This window comes from Gouania willdenowi, chromosome 14 (genome assembly GCF_900634775.1).
Source record: "Gouania willdenowi chromosome 14, fGouWil2.1, whole genome shotgun sequence".
NCBI lineage: Eukaryota > Metazoa > Chordata > Actinopteri > Blenniiformes > Gobiesocidae > Gouania > Gouania willdenowi.
Genome location: NC_041057.1, coordinates 24,615,499 through 24,635,191, shown reverse-complemented (window position 1 = coordinate 24,635,191; position 19,693 = coordinate 24,615,499). Strand labels below are relative to the sequence as shown.

General features: G+C 38.4%; 1 protein-coding gene across 11 annotated transcripts in view; it reads right to left on the bottom strand.

Annotated features, from left to right (window-relative positions):
• Window positions 1–19,693, bottom strand: part of tspoap1 (TSPO associated protein 1) — a 123,950-nt gene that overhangs the window by 35,330 nt on the left and 68,927 nt on the right. For 10 of the 11 annotated variants that reach the window (XM_028466236.1, XM_028466243.1, XM_028466239.1 and 7 more), the window contains 11 exons: window positions 18,595–18,678; window positions 18,360–18,449; window positions 18,153–18,275; window positions 17,967–18,071; window positions 16,118–16,168; window positions 15,297–15,317; window positions 14,253–14,433; window positions 5,352–5,456; window positions 4,733–4,938; window positions 1,229–1,335; window positions 1,027–1,136 (listed from right to left, as the gene is read on the bottom strand). In XM_028466236.1, the coding sequence (XP_028322037.1) occupies window positions 1,027–1,136; window positions 1,229–1,335; window positions 4,733–4,938; window positions 5,352–5,456; window positions 14,253–14,433; window positions 15,297–15,317; window positions 16,118–16,168; window positions 17,967–18,071; window positions 18,153–18,275; window positions 18,360–18,449; window positions 18,595–18,678 (1,183 nt within the window). The remainder of the gene's footprint in view (window positions 1–1,026; window positions 1,137–1,228; window positions 1,336–4,732; window positions 4,939–5,351; window positions 5,457–14,252; window positions 14,434–15,296; window positions 15,318–16,117; window positions 16,169–17,966; window positions 18,072–18,152; window positions 18,276–18,359; window positions 18,450–18,594; window positions 18,679–19,693) is intronic. The other variant, XM_028466237.1, reaches the window with a different exon arrangement.

The window sequence follows — 19,693 nt, the reverse complement described above, 5'->3', positions numbered from 1 at the left end:
GTTAGTTACAGAAAAAAAAAATACATGCAGTGTTTTCTCAAATGTCTCTCAGTTCTTCCAACACTCAAAACTAACTTTTTCAAAATGGAGTTTTACAGACAGAGGACAAATAGGCATCTGCACTGAGCCATCGTGAGGCAGCCGCTAACATAGAGAAAGTAGCTCAGCGTGTTCGTGCACTGGGAGGGAGGGGAGTGTAATGCTGCGTTCACACTGAACGAGTCTTCTGCAAAACCGGACGTATCTGCCGCACAAAATATTCTGCATGTGTTGCAGGATCAAAAAATGTCCCCATTTGCTTCATATGCGCGTTTACCGCCCACCAGCGACACATCCATCTCGGTGAGTACCTGCTGAAGCGAGGAGCTGCGCTCCTTTTTCTCCTCTCACAAACATAAACCACCAGTGAAAAAGCCGGTGTGATTAGTGGCTAATGCTATCCTAGCTCAGTGCCGACTTTCAAAGATGAAAACTACAGAGAGAACTTTTACCACCTCCTCGCTGATTCTCCTCCACGCCAAATCCTTCCTAGTCCGGTCCGGTCATAAAGTGCCATGTCACACACAGCTTCTACTCCATGGTTGAATGGGTGAACAGACTGGTATCTGTGTTGACGGCCTGACGTTATCGTTAACAAAGACTCTGATTGGCTTTCGTCATGTGAAACAGTCGCAGGAGTTCAATATTTTCAACTCTTGCAAATGTGCGGATATGCGTAAAATCGGGAGCGCGCTCGCACGGACAACGCTCTTGATGTGTGCTGATCGGACCGCACCGCCGCACAGGAAAAATTTCGCATCTGGGACGCAACTATCCATTGACTTTGTATATAATCTGGACGTACGGATATTTTGTGACGCATCCGGTGTGAACGCAGTATTAGTGGAGCATACTTCTGCTCTGTTTGAGCGCTTAATAATTCTTAAAATATGAACTATAGACGGTTCTACTATCTCCGTGATTTGTCAGATCGTCATAATGTTTTAATCCTTCATGATCTAATTTAATTAGACCGCACACAATTACCTTCATAGAAGCCATCATCATCCATGTCCCCATATACGTAGATATATTCTCCAGCAGTGAGAGGCAGCTCCACTTCAGGGTTATCATTTGGGCCATCATAAGGGTTATAACTGTCAGAGAGAAATGTGCCATGAAATTTACTTTACCTCCCATTAAATCGTGAATGTAATAAGGTAATAGTAAAAAATTTGTCAGCACTCGCCTGTATCTTGCAATGAAAACCTGAAGTTTGGCTGCTCCCCTGCTCACAGTGTAAGGTGCTGAGGCAATGTCAATGTCCAACTCTTCAACTTCACTAGCAGTGTCCACCTAAGAACAGTGCCAGAACAATAATCAACACTGCAATGACCTGTGTAAAATGACAGTGTGAAAGAGATTAAAGAAAAAGCAGAGTTCATATGTCACAAATTGAGGAGTTAAGACATAGTCAACTCCTCTGTTTTAAAAGGAACTTGCTATGGTTGGTTCATTTGGATGTGTGTCCCATATATATTTAAATATATACAGCATGTGTGTGTGATCTCAAGCTAAGATTGGGGACTGCCTCTATCAACATTGAGCCTATTTAGTCCTCAACTATAAACAGTGCTTTCACTCAAGAATACATTATGTAAGTAGGAGCATATACATAATCATTAAAATGTACCCAAGTGATAAAAAATTCATCATCCAATTCAGTAAGAGAAGTCCTTCAGTCAGGTTATTTATTTAAATTATAATTCTTTGTTTTTGTTGTTACATATAGGTAAGGCCTGCTTTTGACGGACACAGTATTCTTTGTTTCAAATTAGGGGTGTCCCGATCCGATATCAGTCCAATATCAGCCTGTAAACAAATATCGAATATCAGATTCAAATGAATTTTAGATTATTTTTTTTATTTATTATATTCATTTGTAGAATACTGTAGATATTATGTTGAAGGTTCAAATTCCACATTACAAAATAAGTATTTAATTTTTTTTATAAAAAAATAATAATAAAAGTATGTATGATTCATGCTGATATTAAATCAATATCGGTATTGGCCGATACGCAAGGCTGCAATATTGGTGTCATATCGCAAATAAGAAAGTTGTATCTGGACATCCCTATTTCAAATTGAAAAAATCATGCCACATTGCAAATCCTGCTACACTGTTGATAGCAAGTGCGTTACTAACACTTTGGTTAGTAACGCAAAGCACATTAACACTATTTATGCAAAAAATACATTTTATATAAATTACTTTTAACACGGAGTCTATCAGTGACCCCCTCCCCCAATTCAAATTTTAGGTCACAGTATCAATATCTCCATGGAAAAAACAGGTTGAGACTAATTTTAATGTGATGCCCCACAGGATGTATTCGCCAAATAAACATCATCTGCACAAAATAAGAATACGTATTTAACTGCAGTAATGGAAAAATTACCATATTAATTTTTACTATGTGAGTCTCAAACAACAGCACAAATCAGTTTTTCAGTACCTGTGCAGAAACCGATCCCAATGTCTACCAATTTTAAAGTTTATGGCTAATATCTGCTAAAAATATCGGTGGGCTGAAAATACTGCCCATCTTTAGTTAGAGTGGGCTCAGAGGTGGGCCAGGGACCAGCACATATTGTCAACAAAATATTGTGCCATAACGGCTAAAATGGGGAAATAATGTTGTTTAGTAAATTACAGCTATCTTCTTCTAAATGAAATATATACTTGTTTTAACATAAATAATGTTTAACAATGCAGCAATGGACTTGATCATGAGCTCATGCTGACGTGTTTCACTTCCTCTTCAGCTGAAACACCTGATGATGGGTTTGATTGTCATTCACAGTAGCAGAGGTTGTGTATTAATAACTCCCTAAGAAAAATCTTTTTCAGGACAATCACCTATAACTACTACTGTATAACCTTCATAATCCAAAGCAGAGTGGATTACCTCACTAAATATGAGCTTTATTGAAATGGGGCCAAGAAGCCACCAAATGAAAAGACCTCCAGTTTATCAGCCTTGCAAGCTTTAATTCTTCTTTAATTCAGAATAAAAGTTAAATCCTAAAACTTACTGACCTTGTTTACACTTAATTCCTAATGCAAATTGAATTCTGAATTACACACAGACACAAACTATGGGGGTGGATCGCTTCTAAATTAATGCGCACCAGTCTAACGCACGCGTACTTGCCTGCCTAACTTTCACTAAACTTACCTAATTTAAGTGGCTAGGTGTAGTGGCAGGTGTGGCGTGAGTGAAGCTATAGCGATCAGGTGCGCTTCACTATGTAGCACCGTCTACGTGACGTGTACAGCGTAACTCGGTCACGCTGAGTTAGATGTCCCGGCCGCAGAGCATCCTGCTTTAATACAGGGGGATGTTTGCAGTAAAACACAACTATTGGCTTCCATAATACGCAGTTTTAAATTTGAATTGTTTAAAGCGACGTGAGCTGAGCCTCATTAAAATATGTGTGGAAAAAGTTTCTGGTCCATCCTCATCCGCATATGACAGCTTGTGGAGCAAATTGTGACATAGTAGTTGAATCACTGTGACCAACGTGGACCAACGTGCATCTGTCAGAGTTTTAAATAATTGTGCAGTAGCAGCTGAGTGATCACAGCTGCTGCTGCGTGACGCACGAGTTTGTGTGGCTTCAAATGTAACTAAGTCCATATCTGTAGTGCAATATAATGTTTCACCTCATCAGGGCACTGCACTTATTCCAGGGTTAGAAGCGCGTAACAGGAAAAGGACTTATGCACATCGGAGAATGCGCGTAAAGCCAGATTTGAACGGGAACACCCACATTTCAGGGCTGCTCCACCCACAATGCGTAACTGGGATAAAGGCGCCCAGCGACTGACTTAAGTACAGGGGGAGAATAGTGAGCAGCCAAAAACTGTGCTGCTGCGCGGCTTTTTGGACTCACGCACATGGAAGAATAGAGCCCTTAGTTAATCCGCTCCATAGTGTAGACCACATAGATTAATAAATCTAAGATCATTTGCAAAAAAAAAATTGTAAAAGGTTGAAATTGCAGCTCCAAAGTTTTCTTTGTTTTCATCTGTATTGTAAACACTGTCTTAGTTACATTGTCAGAAAAGTTTCACACATTGCATTGTGGGATGTGGAGTCCCGTAAATGGGTGTATAAAAGTGTTTTTAAATTCTTACCATGATTTCTTGGGTTTGCCTGAAAAACTCTGCAAAAGTGACTTCCTAACACATTTTTGGTTTATTCACAGACTGAAAGTTGCAGCAAAACAATGATAGATGTTTATTTTGGGGCTTACATGGAGAGATCCAAATCCGGCCAAAATTGAGGGGAAATACCGGGAACAAATGAGAACACAAATTATCTCAATCGGATCACGGTCATCTTTGTCCGGCAATGAAACGCAAATAATCTCAATAAGGATGAAGTAAAAACACTCCTATGCATCAGTCCACGGGACTCCACATCCCACAAAGCCATGTGTGAAACTGTTCCGAAAATGTCAATAAACAGAGTGTCGAGATGAAAACAAACTCTAGAGCAGCACTTTCAACCTTTTCCATCTTTTTTTCGAGCAAATGGTGTTTGATTTATTAATCTATGAGGCCTACACTATGTCTTTAACTGATAGAAAAAATTCACCAGCAGTTTTAAATTGACCAATGATTGCAACTCATGGTGGCTCTCAATAAAGCCAAGTAGTTAATAATAAACTTGATTGCCCATACCTCATGTGTTAGACTGGATTTGTGCGGAATATGGTGGGTGTCAGATTTGGGTGTTAGGTGTGTGGTATCTGACTTGCTGGAGGCGGAGCCTGATTTGCAGACACTGATGGTTGGCAGCTCTCTGTGCTTGGCGACAAGTGAACGTTCTACCCTGGACAGACCAGCAGCATGGGGCGTGGCCCCCATGCGCAGTGCAGCAGCCACATCTGAAAGGAAGAAAAAAAATATGCACAAATAATTTAAAGTATTAGTGAATAACCCTAGTCCTTTCACTGGTTCCCCTGGTTGGCTCTGTGAGCAGCTTGGTTTATGAGGTCGCTAGTTGACATGCAGGAGCCTCAAGGTTAAATGGGGCTGATTAAACAGTGGAGCGAAAAAGCCTGTTTCCATCTGTCTAAGGTCAGAGGTCACACTACTGCGGCCATGTGTTTTACACTATTGCTACTAAAGGGCTTAACTTATTTGCACCGTAGGTAATTTGCACTTCAAGAGTGACACACAAGCTGCGTTACCATGATGAACTGCAGTCACAGTGTGGGTGAGATGATGGGCTTGGAACATGCCATGCTCTGGTGACAATGTCCAACACAACATATTAGTTACAGAGACGGCAGCATACCGAGTGGATCGTTACCCTCAGGACAGGGGAGAGGGTCACCGCTCTCAAGACTCCAGAAGGCTATTTCACTCAGGGACACCATGTCCCATGAGCCATCAGTGCAGTCTACAAACACACAAACAGTGTGGGCAAAATAGATCGGATACACGAAAGGTTTGGGAGTCCCTGGAATTATGGAGGATGATAGAACTTTCAAGGGGGATACTTTGGCTTAGTTTTCACACGTAGGAAGCTTGACATAAAAATGGAATCTTGCTTGGGAATGTTTCTGCTCAATTTCTGATTGAAATCCACTTAAGGAACCAAAAGAAGAATAAAGAGCCCTCCAAAACCACCAACACTGCGCAAAAAGAGCAAGAATCGAGAATATCCGGTTTTTGATTCTGTCGAGAATACGGACTTTTCTGATGCATATCTGGAGTTTTTTTGATATGCCCCATATCTGGTCAAATACGGACCCAATATTCTTCATGAAGACAGTATATTGTATTAGGATACTAACAGTATTTAGATTTTGTCATATATGTGTTCCGGAAATGTCCTCAGGGTGAAAATACCCAGAATCCCTAAATATCCGGTTTTTGATTCTGTCTAGAATACGGACTTTTCTGATGCATATCCAGAGTTTTGTTGATATGCACCATATCTGGTCAAATATTCAATTCAGTTCAACTTTTGTCTCAAAGTGCGTAACAATATAAAATGCATAGTAAGAAAGAAAAAACCCAACAAGATCCACATGAACAAGCATTTAGCAACAGTGGGAAGAAAAAAATCCCCATTTTTTTAACAGGAAGAAATCTCCAGCAGAACCAGGTTCAGAGGTGGTAGTCATCTGCCTCGACTGGTTGGGGTTAGTGAACAGAAGGACTATCAGAAAAGGATAGAGGGCAGAACATCTCAGTGTCCCAGACTAGTTGAACCATGAACCATTGACCAGGAACTGCCAGCTCCAGCATCAAGGCACCATTAATCAGGAACTACTAGCTTCAGCCGCAAGACACAGACTGCAGGATAAACATGATACACTACGATATACTCGTATCGATGCCATGCTCTGAAATGCTACCACTACAGATGAGGTTTTGTCTTGTACTGGGCACACGTAGGCATCTCAGCGATCACTACAGAGTGGACCATGTCTGCTTTAAATTATATCAATTATACGATGTACGCTTTAGTAAATGAGTAGGTTTTGAATGTAACGGTCTGAGGTGTTGACCATTTACGTGTAATGGTCGGTGATTATGACCAAAACAACGAGACCATGTCCGTTAGGTTATTGCTATTATACGATATACGCTTTAGCAAATAAGTAGGTTTTGAGTTTATTTTTAAAGGTGGAGAGAGTAGCAGCCTCCTGTACTAAGATTGGGAGCTGGTTCCAAAGGGGAGGAGCCTGGTAACTGAATGCTCTGTCTCCTGTTCTACTTCTAGACACTTTAGAAACTTCAAGAAGACCAGCAGACTGAGGGCCGTATTCACAAAGATCTGAACTAAAGGGTGGTAAAACAGTTGCTTCCCTAAATCCTTTGATGATGCAGTTTCCCCACCTACTGCGAGGAATTCACTAAGATTGCAGCAATGATTAGCGTGCATGCAGAAGTGGTGCAGACCGCCCCATTTAAATGAGCATTTTGCTCATTTAATGTGGACGTCAGTGCACTGCACAGACATTTCAGGAAGTTAAATTGGAGGCACATGGACTTCTCTGTCTGCTGCACAAACATAATAAACAAATAACCAAATAACAAAAATCTAACAAAATGTAACAAATGCATGTATTTGTTTTTCAGCAGCACTCTGGGCCAAGACATTCCTGATTTTAGAGATATTACGGAGGTGGAAGAAGGCTGTCTTTGTGATTTGTTTAATATGAGAATTAAAAGATTAGTCAGTATCAAAGACAACGCCTAAGTTTTTTACTGTGGTACTGGGTGACAGAGTAATGCCATCCAGAGACACTATTTGCTCTGATAATTTATTTCTGAGGTGTTTTGGACAAAATAAAATCACTTTGGTTTTATCCTGGTTAAGGAGAAAGTTACGGCTCATCCAGGATGTGATGTCTATAAAATCTATGCTTTGACCTACAGTGGTGTGAAAAAGTGTTTCCCCCTAAACCTTATCAGAATCAGAATCGTTTTTATTGCCATGTACATTGCGTATATGAGAAATTTGTCTTGGTGTGTTGGTGCGAAAGAAAGAACAGCATTACCCACATAAAATGAAATATGAGAGGCAATTTCCAAAAAGAAGAAGTCAAATATATAATGTCAAATATAAAGAATAATAAGAAACACAAAATGTACAATATGTGAAGCAATATACATATTCTTGGCCTGGTTGGTATGCTGGGTTGGTCACACATTGGCCACGTTTACATAGGAGATAAAATTCCTCTTTAAAGCTGAATAAAATTTAATTCCCCTGAACTCGTAAACACAATTCCTAATGCTAATTTAATTCCGAATTAAAGTTAATTCCAAATTATGTGGCTGGTTTATTCTGTTTTTAATTCCGAATTAGATAATTCCTCTTTCTTGTAAACACTTAACTTGCTTAAAGCTGCTTTAATTTAATCTGTATTGTTTTGCGCATGCGCGACTTGCGACGATGATGCACTGGTGACGACATAATCCAAGATAGCGACGGCCCGGATTCCAGCCTAGACTATTTAATAAGAGCCTTAAAAGACATGGATATAATGAAAAGAGTGGATGGACAACGGCATAAACATGCAGACTTTCACACGGACTTATTAAACACACACGGACCTCGGTAAACGTAACAGGCTTCATCGGACGGCTAGCACTAGGACCCCCCGGAGTTAATGCGTCCCAGTACTGCATTTTCAACCTGTAATATCACCAGTTTATCATTTTACCTGTTGTGAGAGCTACTGTCTTTACCAGGGAGCAAATATTTATTCGTGGTGATTGTTTTCAGAGTTTTACTGGGCTTTTTACCAGTGATTAGTTCATATCTCCCTTATGCTCAGCGGTCCAAACTGAAACTGTGTGTTATTGTTGAGCTGCTACTTCACAACTACAATCAAAATTAAGGTGAAAACAGTTCTCGTGTGTGGTCTTCTGTGTTATAGCCGACAATAAAATGTTTGTTGTGTGTTTTTCCTGATAGACCCCTGTCCCCTTGTCCAGTCAGAGCCTTCCCAACCCCCAGCCCGAAAGCGGAATTATCTAAAGCCGAATAAACCTGTTTTCCATGTAAACCTTGTTCGGGAATTACCACTTTAATTCCGAATGATTTAAATCGGAGTAAATAATTCCGAATGCAAAAACATCATGTAATCGTTGCCATTCGGCAAAATCAAAGATAAAGACATACATCAATTATAAAGGCCAAATCATAGATTTTAAAAGTGTATATCTACAGTATTCTTTTAATTAGAAGATATCTTACATTTACAAATCAAATTATCAATTTCTTGTAGTTAGTTAAAGATTAAATTTACTGCTGATTTAAAGCAATACAAATTATGTTAAAGATCTATTAATTGATTTATTATTATTTATCATTTGGGGTCTATTGTGCCTGCTTTATTTGATTTATTTGGTATCTGTATGTGAGTTGTTTAATGTGTATTAAGTTTAGTATTTAAATTAGAATTATTTGTTAAAAATTTAGATTTTGTGGATTTTTCTTCCAAACTGTCTTTTTAGTTTCAATCTGCCCCAGTTATATCTGATTTGTCTCATTGCTTACGTACATGGTTGTGCTAAAGTCAATCTTTGACTGCCCATGAGAAGCAGTGAAAATTTGTGTTGTTCTTTAGATTATCTTGGAGCCCATTACATTCTTTGATGCCTGTAAAGGAACATTCTAAGGGCTAAACACAACTGTTTTTATGATGCTGAAGCCACTTTAAGTTTTGATCTTTGATTCTGAATAATATTGAGGTTGTTTTGTGTTATTTATTTCAGAATTCCTTGTAACATTTTCAGTTTCTGCTGGTCTCAGGTAAATAAACTGGTATTGAAAGAATACTTAGTGTTTCAGTCAGATTGGTATTTGTAAAGATTAATACTGAGCAGAGTTTAGTACTGTTAATGTAAATGATTATAAACTGTAGGGTTGGATACAATAACATTTCATTTATCAGAGGCTTTTATCTAAAGAAATGTTAATACAGGAGCAGTAGGGGTAGGAGGGATTCAAACCTCTGAACCTCTGATTACAAGTCAGCTTCATTAACCACTATTTCTCCACCACAGAGTTGATCAACAGTGGATTCTTTTCTGATACAGCACTGATATGAAGCTGTACAGACACAGATGACCCAAAAAATAATGCATTCTTTAATTCTAAGTAACTTAAAAGTTACTTTTTCATGTAACTCATTAGTTTTTGCGGTAAGTAATCAAAATAGTAACTGAGTTCATTTGTGAATGAAGTAACAAGTAACAGTAACTAGTTACATTTTTTCAGTAACAACACTGGTTGTGACAGAAGTGTGACTGAGTTCAGAAAAATTATTGTACCAATGTTTTTATTAAGATTTTTTACTTGTTCTTGCAGCTAAAATTCACCAGAATGCAGGACTTTGCATGCCTTTTGTTAAAACATTTCTGGGGGGAGGACCCTCATGACTTTTCCCCTCAATTCTAGGAGAGGCTTTAACATGTAAATGAAAATGCTGTGAGCTATACACATGCAAATCAGGGTAGCAGGGGAACTTCTACTGCAGGAGCTTCAGTACAAACCACCGCAGCTGTGAAGAGTTCAGCTCGGATGTGACCGATTAAGATCAAGGAGGGTAAGTGTTATTATATTAGATTTGTTTTTGGTCAGTGTGACTATTTTTCAGGTGTATTAGTGTTTTTTTCAATGCTAACAAGCAATGGTCTAATCTGAAGTCACATGTTCAAAACTCTGAACACTCTCTGCAACACTCTCAGTCCATGTGGACTAAACTGTGACTCATTTTTCATTGCTTTCACACAAAACACATTCACTGACCACAGTCAACAACATTCATCAACTTATTTCTCAGTCACTAGTTTTTATTATTAATAATGATGAGTTATTATAATTAGTTCACCACCTGCAAAACACTAAACGTTTACAGCACATTTTTAAAATGCTAACACACTTTGTTCAAAACACATCAGCTAAATGTTTTTGAAATATATTGATTATTGTATTTTGTGTTTTATATAACTGTACCCTATAGATTCTTTTTTTGTTTACAGTAATTTTTATATTTTTTTGTGCAAAGATCTTATATTGTATTAAAATACTGATTTACCTGACAATGTAATGCTCTTTGTAGTTCAGTGTGCTCAAAGTGACAAGATGTGTTTCCAAAGTGAGATAATTTGTTAGTGTTGTGGTTGAATGAGCTTCATTTGAGACGTGTATGAAGTGTTTTGTTGGTGAGAAACACTTTTGGAGATGAGAGTAACTGTTGAGCTGAGATGACTGATGGATATCCAGGCTGTGTTTAGAGTTTTGAACATGTGACTTCATTTTCAACCAATACATGTTAGCAATCGGAAAAAAAAACTCTAATAGAGTGGAAGGGTCCCAACCCACAGGTTGAGAAACCCTGATGTATTGTATGTCCAAGAATCCATGTACTATGGCGAGATTGTATGTCTAAGCATGTATTTATGTGAGCTGAGATGACTGATAGATATGGACATTGCACACATTTGATCACCACTGTATTTATATCCATACAGGGCTTGGTCCGTCATACATATAGAAGCCTCACAGAGCTGCAATGGAAGGTCTAGCCAGAGGACAAGTATGTTTTTTGTCTTTTTCCCTCTGAATTGCTACTGTTTGTGAAATTTACAAAACACAGTTAGTTAGATTTTTTTTGTTTTTTTTTTGTAACATGTTTTGCTGAATGATGAGTATCTTCTACCTCCACCATCACCACCACAGATTCTGTTCTGATCACAATGAAAAAGTGACCGTGGCTGTGATGGGACCTGAATGGGACCAAGGAGGATGTAAAGAGTAGGAAGACTCTTACCAGCAGGAGAGATCGAGTGTTATTGCCGTGCTCCATACTGCTTCATTTATTGATCATGGTATTTATCAATCACCTGTAAACAAAGCGTAATTTACGATGTCCATGTATGTGCACGGAGGTAAAAGGTCCAGGTCTCTGTGCCATTCCGCTGCAGATAGCTCGTACGGGTCGATGTTGCGAATGTCCACTAGCTTCTCCAAATACCTCTTTTTTTGCGCTTGGTATCAGTTTGTCCCTGTAAGGTCCCTTTTCTTTTGCCTTCTCTTTTTGCATTGCTTTTCTTCTTTTTCCTTGTCGCATTCCTCTACGTAAATGCGCAAAAAGTAAAGCTCTGGCGAATGCGTGAAATTCTGGGGGCGTCTACCACCATCATGGCTGACGGGCTCAGACCCCCCAACACAACCCAACTCACCACGTGACTCCTCACTCTCAATAACAGCAATGGATTTGTTTCTGTTATCATTTATTGTCATAATTTAATGACCCATAATTGTTTTGTTACATTGTGTTAGCCAAGAAATGTATCGGTTTAAATATTTAAAGTCGGTCTTGTGTTCATGTTAGGTCAGCTGAAATAAAAATGGTCAGGATACTGAAGAAAGAAGAAAAAACTGTTTACAATTTCGCCTCTACCAAAGTGGCAAGCAACACAGCTGTCAGAGATGAAGGAAACCTGCCAGAAAGCACTGGGCAATAACAGAAAAAAAAGTGTCGAGCCAAGATCCACTCACTTATGCACAGACTCTGGACACTTTTCAAAAAGGCTCCGCCCTAATACAGATAAAACATCAATCTATCTGCATGTGAGTGAGGTGGAAGAAGACTCAGATAGAGATGTTTAAAATTTTGTTTCTGTGATATATGTGTGTGTGTGTGTGTTTCTTTTCCTACCTCATTCTAATTTTATTGTGATAGAATAAAATGTTATGTGCACTAAGTGATTTTTGTTTTTAATATTTATCTTGATAGTCTCTATCTTCAAAGTAGATCTGCCATTTTTGATGAGACAATTGGTACAGAGGGGAAAAAGGTTTAAGTGGACCTAGTATAGCGTTAGGGACACTGCATTTAACTGTCCTGGGTATGGTGAGTCACCCTATGGGCCATGAATTGTATACTGAAATATGCACACTGCTGAAATAATTTGTAGGACTTCAAATATGGTCGGGGAGAGAATCGGTGCAGTATTCAGAATCTAAATACTAGTGGTGTTCGGACTTCAGATGTGACCGGGGAGAGTATCCGGGAAGAATTGAACTCCGGGATATGGCAAGTATAAAAGTGTTCCCATATCCGGAGTTTGACATGCTCCGAACATGACATCTACTTCAACTGCTGTTCGGAGAGTATACCATGTGGATATCACCATATTTGACTCATATCTTGGAATATTCAGGGTTCGATTCTTGGGCTTTTTGCGCAGTGCAAGTTTTTGACAATGTATTCAATACAATGCTATTGAACACTGACTCATTTAAGGTTTTAAAGGGTTTTTAAAAATGATTTGCATTAAGTATATTATTTTTCCTGATTAAGTATGAGGCTGCGATAAAATACCTGTAAACAACCATCATGGTAAGGACAAATTATTATAAAAATGCAGTGCATAAATTGATTTGGTTTGGGTAAAATTATACAACAACCAGTTTAAACTTAGATCAAAGTACATAATTTATAACCCAGGGTCTAGTAGCATTTTGTTTTTTGTTTTTTTTAAATTTGGCCACATACAACACAAACACAGAATTACAGAAAAAATGCCAAAGACCATAGGACAGTAATTACAAATTGCATATATTATAACACAATAAGTGTGTGTGGGTGTGTGTGTGTGTGATATTATAATAATGATATTGTGCTATTAGAAGGTGAGGGGAGGACACAATAACAAGTTAATAATAGAGAAATATATGGGGAAAGAAATGATTATACAGTATATATATATATATATATAGGCCGGAATCCAGTGGACACGGGGCAGACCTCCTACTAGGTTTGCCTCCAGATCTAGTAGGAGGAGGCTAATCTAGAGCCGCAGAGGTCCCCCATGGAGGGCAGCTCACAGACCCCTTTGGGAGGAAGCTTGCCCTCCAGGGTTATGATGTAACCGGAGCAGGGAGGTCCATAATTTCTCTTACTAATGTCAGTATTATGTGAAGGGCCTCCGAGGACGGGGATCTCCTGCCCATTCCACCACCCATAACCAGCTCTGTACCACCACCTGAGTGCCTAAAACCCAAGGATGTAATTTGCAAAATAGTGATTCAAAATAAATAACTAAATAAATAAATGAATAGCAATACTAAAAAATGGGATAATATAAACAAAGATAACAGCAAATGACAATAATCAAAGTGTTTGTGAGCAACAGAGGCAATCATAATAACCAGAATAATGAACAGACGACAGCAAGGGAGATAGTGGATAAGCAGTTGTGCCATAAAAAGAATCAAATAAAATGAATGGCTGGAAATGTACCAACATGTGCTTGTGTGAGGTTTAGTGGATAGTAAAGAAGGCGTAGTGGTGATGTGGTAGGTACTCAGAGAAAAAAAAAAAAAAAAATTAAGAAAAGAAAGAAAATTACTAATGGGTAAAGGACTAAAGGATCATAAACAAGAGATGCAAGGTATCTGAGAGGGATTAGGTGTGTAAGAAATCTATGAGCAAGAGCCAAATGGAGGGGGGTTGGGTGGTGGAAGTGTTTAGAGGGATGGGAGTTTTTTTTTCCAAAACAATGTGATCTGACAGAAGGTTCTCCCAGTGGGTGATGTGTATTGACTTTTTAGTGTCTAGTGACATTTTAAATCATCTACTAACACATAATACGTAAAATTGTTCGATGTGCAGGTAACTGCAGTGAGGCACCCATTGAACCAAATGCACCCAAATCATACCTCGCTCTGTAGTCAGGCCCACCCCATTGGTCAGAACTGAGAGATTGGGATTGTTGAGGAGGCCAGAGGTGGCCAGGTCCACCTTTGATGCCTGTAGTCGAAAGTTCTCCAACTCTTGAGACAGCAAGCCGAACTGTTCGCTTTGACTGCGACATTTCTCCTCAAGCTCTCTGACTTTGGACTGCACATGAAGAATTACAAATGAGGGGAACAAGTGCTCAGCTCAAACACGGTTCAGTATTGCTGTCAAAATAATCTTAAAATGCTGAAAATCTATAAACCTTATTCAAGTATTCAACTAACCAACACTTAATTTAGATCAGTGGTCCCCAACCTTTAAGGTGTCATGGACAACTTTTATATTAGTCAAGTTTTCTCCAGACTGTGTGTGTGTGTGTGTGTGTGTGTGTGTGTGTGTGTGTGTGTGTGTGTGTGTGTGTGTGTGTGTGTGTGTGTGTGTGTGTGTGTGTGTGTGCGTGCGTGTGTGTGCGTGTGTATTAGAGCTCGACTTGGCAAAATTTAGCTAACACCAATTCATCAAAAACAGTCATAGCCCAGCCAATTAATCTTCTATAACAACTTTTTTGTGTTTTTTTCTGTCGGTACTCTGCTTTTTGCATTATAAGCTGCTGCTTTTGAATCTGCAGTAATTATTACTAAGCTATTACTAATTTGAGCAACTTTATTTTTTTAGATTTCTTCCAGAAATACAAGTGACACAAGTTTGTTTTTTCTTGTTTATCAGTGGCTAAACAGTCCTCATGTTGACAGTTTTACTAATTAAAGTTCCTTATTTTAATTTAGCTGCGTTTAGATTCTTTGTCTTGAATTAGATTTTGAGTCTTGTGTTTATGTAAAGTGTGTAAACTATATATATGTTCTTAATTCATCGACTGAAATATGATATCATATCATTATGGCAGATATATTGGATATTGGCTTTTTTTTTAAAAAAAAAAACAATATCAGTAGGCATCAGCCCTAAAAACCCACAATAGTCAGGTTTCAGTGTGTATGTGTGCAGATCACAGTAGGTAAATGTACCTGCATCGAGTCCAGTGTGTTCTGGTTGGCAAAAAGCAAAAACAAAGAACAACAAACTCATACTTGTGAAACAGTGAAGTAGGAAAATTATATATATACATATATATATAATGCTGTCTGTCAATGAAAATACACCTGCTCTCTATACATTAACTGACTTTGTGACTATTCTTAAAAAGGGAGAGACTTTCTCCTGTGATGTATTTTGTTTTGATCAGAGAGAAATTAAGTAGAAAAAGGACAAAAGAGTGACAAGGAGCTGCTTTTAAAATAATTGAGATTCTTGAGCAACTCCATTTGGAACACAAGATGGGTCAACTCCTAAAACAAAACACACACGTCTTTAAAAAAGCGTCAATAAAGTAGCATGTCCAGTGCACATTCAGTGTCATATGTTGAGGGTGGTTAAAGGTGACTGGAATGTGTGAGCATTCGGGTCATCCAGGGGTCACAGATGATTTTGTTCATATAACTACTCGACCTGCGTATGCGCGAGGTGGAACATCCAGTGCTTTAAGCACCGCCGCTGGAAGTCTGGAAGGATGAAATAGAACTGATTTTCCCAAAATTTAATAGGACCATGCTTACTGAAGTAAATTTAAACTTAACAACTTTGTCGTCCTGTGATGGAGAGAAACTCAAGCCTCAATATTACAACATTTTAATCAGCTTTGTTATGTCACTGCATCATTGAAGAGTCGTTAAACTTTTACATCACCATGCATCTTGAAAACTATTAATTTTAACACCCCTACTAAATAGTGCAAAGATAAATTATTAGCTTTCTCACTCCGGAGAGCATTCACAGTGCTGTCACTTACCTCCAGCATTTGAACCACTCCTTCATGTTCCCTTTTAGCAAATAACTGAGCCTGAAAATATAAAAGAAGTGACATACATAGTAAGGTTACATGTAGTAAATCCCTGGGTGAAAAACCTGATGTTTTTCTTGGAGCCCATGGTTGTCTCCTAATGTACAAAGTCACATATAATGTAGATGATGAAAGTGATTTTGTTAAATAGTAATTAAAGTGTACCAGTAATAAATTTTATTTGCAAGCTCTTTTCAAAGATCATATATAATACTTGAGGTTTTGTAATTTTCTTTGAAAGTCCAGGCCAGGAGATACTAAATATCTGCCATTTCCTCAGACATACTAGCAGCTAGCTTGTCGTAGGTGGTGTTGTGACATATTTCTTCACCTGGTAAATGGTTATTCCGGTCACTTTGATGGAGCCAACATCAGTTGCCATCTTTAGTGGCTGATGGTGACCGACATAAGGTGACAGAAGTTCACAAGTAAACACGGAGTTACAAGTCTCTTGCCCAAAACAACCTTCAATAGAATCATGTTCAAAGCATAATTATACTTTGTCGACATTTAGAAATATCTACTTTGTTTTGTGAAAATCTGGAATGGAAACACAGCTATTGTTGTCCTGTTGCACATCTGTGCCATCATATTGCCCACTGCTGTGATACTTTTTTCCTGGGCTCTTTTAAATCCTGACTGTTGTTTTTTTTTTAATTGTAAATAGCATATGTGGTATCATGTTTTCTGTCATCAGTCAGATTTAATGTTTGTCTCATTGTGCCATGTTGCTTAACTGTATGTTGAATGTTATTGTTCAACTGTATGTTATTATATCATATGTTTACCTGCCTAAGGACAAACGGGTGAAATTTAGCTATTGTGTTAACTCTGACATATTTATGTAGACACATTGATTAATATGTAATGTTCTATTTCAAAGAAATAAACTAAATGACAAAAAAAATGACTCATTCAGATGCAATGCCTCACAAACTCAGTAACTGTGAACAGGAAAAAAAAACAGCCATTCTCAGTTGATTATCTATCACTCTGTTTGTGATAGAATCAATGCAGCAAAACATGAGTACAACCACAAATGTACAGAAAACCCTGAGTCGCTTAATCAGGATATATGCAGGATTCCTGAGGTTAATTTCAGTACCTTTTTAAGACCCTTTTAAAAACATTTTAATTTTTTTTTAAATTAAGACCTCGTCGCCAATTTAACCTTCGTCTTGTGTTAGGGTCGGCACCAACCTGTTTTTAATTTTTAAATGCATAAAAAAGTCACATAAATGTGTTTAGTGCATCAAGGCTTTTTTTTCAACAACAAAAAAAAAAAAAAAAAATAGTCACTAAATTATAAAATGCTCTGGTTGAAATTATGACCTTTGTGTTGTTAGGGTCGGTTTCAACAGTTATAATAATACGATTCTAAAGCAATAATTAGAGCCAAAACTGAAATCATAAGTGCACTGTCAGCTGACACACTGACAGCCAGCTCCTCTCCGAACCAGCCCTGCTTCAACACCAACCAGAACAGCCACCTTATTCTAAAAGAAAGAGGTGTCAGGTCTGCCCAAGTAGTAAGGACAGAAAAACAAATGTATTGTGTTTCAACTGCAAGAAATATCTCTGCAAAGAACACACAAAAAGTGTTGCTTTTTTAGAGTCGTGCTGTGAGTGTGGAATGGTTTGAGCCGCCACTGTGAGTTCACCTTAAAATAAAGTAACCTGACAAAACCTCTAGTATGTTATTATATGATGTTTTGATCGTGCTTGCAATTAAAATTCACTACAGGTACCCTTCAAAAGTTAAAAGTCAGTGTGGAACTATATTAAGGCTGTTTTTTACCCGCTGTAACCGTTTGATCTCATCCTGCTTGAACTTGAGGATAGCCAGTGCTTGTTCATGTTCCAATTCCAGCTGCTGCCTTCGCTCGGCAACCTCTCGCATATGCTGTTGAGAAAGGAAATGTTTTATAAGGAGGCAGAAAATGGTGCTCAAAGTGACACTCAGTGTATCCCACTAAGGGTCTACCTTTAGGACCTGGTCTAGGTTCTCCAGTTTGGCACAGAGTTTTTTGTTCTCCTCGAGAACTGAAATGTGTTGAGCGGTCACTTCAGAGAGTTCTTCCCTCAGTTCCTCATTCTTAGCCCGAGTCTGGCAGATTGCAGCAGATATGTGGATAAGATGAGTAAAAGATCCAACTGTGACTTGTGAGGGTAAAAAAGACCCAACACTGACCTGGTCGAGCAGCTGTGCCTTCCTCCTGAGGAGATCTGCCTCCTTCTTTAGTTGCTCATTTTTGCTTCGCTCATCCTCAAGCTGGCTTTTCTATAATTATACACACAAATAATAATAATGAAATCACGAAACCCTGCAATAAATAAGCATGTCTTGTTGAAAACAAGCACAGCACACAGCCAGGAAATGAATTAGAAGTCATTAGAGAAAAAGACTTGAGCAAAAGACTGCTTACCAGATCCAGACATCTCTTCTGTCGCTTCTTTACTTCATGCTCAAGGTTTTCACATTCTTTCCTCTTCTTGTTCAGCTCACTTTCCTTCACGGACACAATTAAAACCAGTGTTATAATGAGTGCTTTTCTGTCTTTACACTTCCATAACAAAATACTACATTATGCATTGACATAATTTACAAGCAGATTACACATGCTTTAGTTTGCATAATCAAGCCCCGAGTCAGCAGCAATCAGGTATTAGAAAGCTTAGCAAATCTGTGTTTCAGTCGTTCTTTCCATTTTCAATTAAGAAACAAAAATGTAAAAAAAATTAAAACGGCTTGTTATTTCATTATTTATTTAAAAATCTGATACCAAAAAACAAATAACGGTTTGTTTTTGTACTTTTGATTTTATGTTCAAATCGCAAAAAGGAAATGAAAAAAATGGATCATGGGTCATATTCAGTTTTAAATATTTAATTTCTCTGACTTGTGTGACCCAAAAGTTATTTATTGAGTTCCTCGCGGGTTAGCTTTAGTGATTAACGACACAATGGCAGCACTCGAACCACCCACTAATTTCATCCAAGAGTTGTTTGAAAGTGGTATGACACATGCAGAGATTTCCACCACGCTGCAGCAGATGGATATCCAGCGATGCTCTGAAGGGAGTGTGAGAAGATTCTGTGTTCAGCACAACCCTAAACGAAAAAGACACAGAACTAGAGAAGGTGGTGGTGATTGGATAAATATATGAGGTAAGATTTAATTTAGGTTTTCACATGTATATCCTGCATATCATTCAAAGCAAATGGCTTTACTTTTCTGATCAGAAAAGTATAGCCGCATATTCATGACTGGCTATCTGTCCTCAAAGGGAGTGCGTGCAGGAGAATGTCGAATTGAAAAAATCCTCAAACAGATTAATCAGCCATACCATGAATTTCGACATCAGGTAAACTAATATCTATCTATAGCGATACTATAATTCAAGGATGGTCTGTGTGGATGAATGTGTGTGCGTGCGTGTGTGTGTGTGTGTGTGTGGAGCAAATATCTCCCCGACGCGGTGCCAGTTCGACCTGAAACTCGGTCAACGGGTTCAAAATACCCAG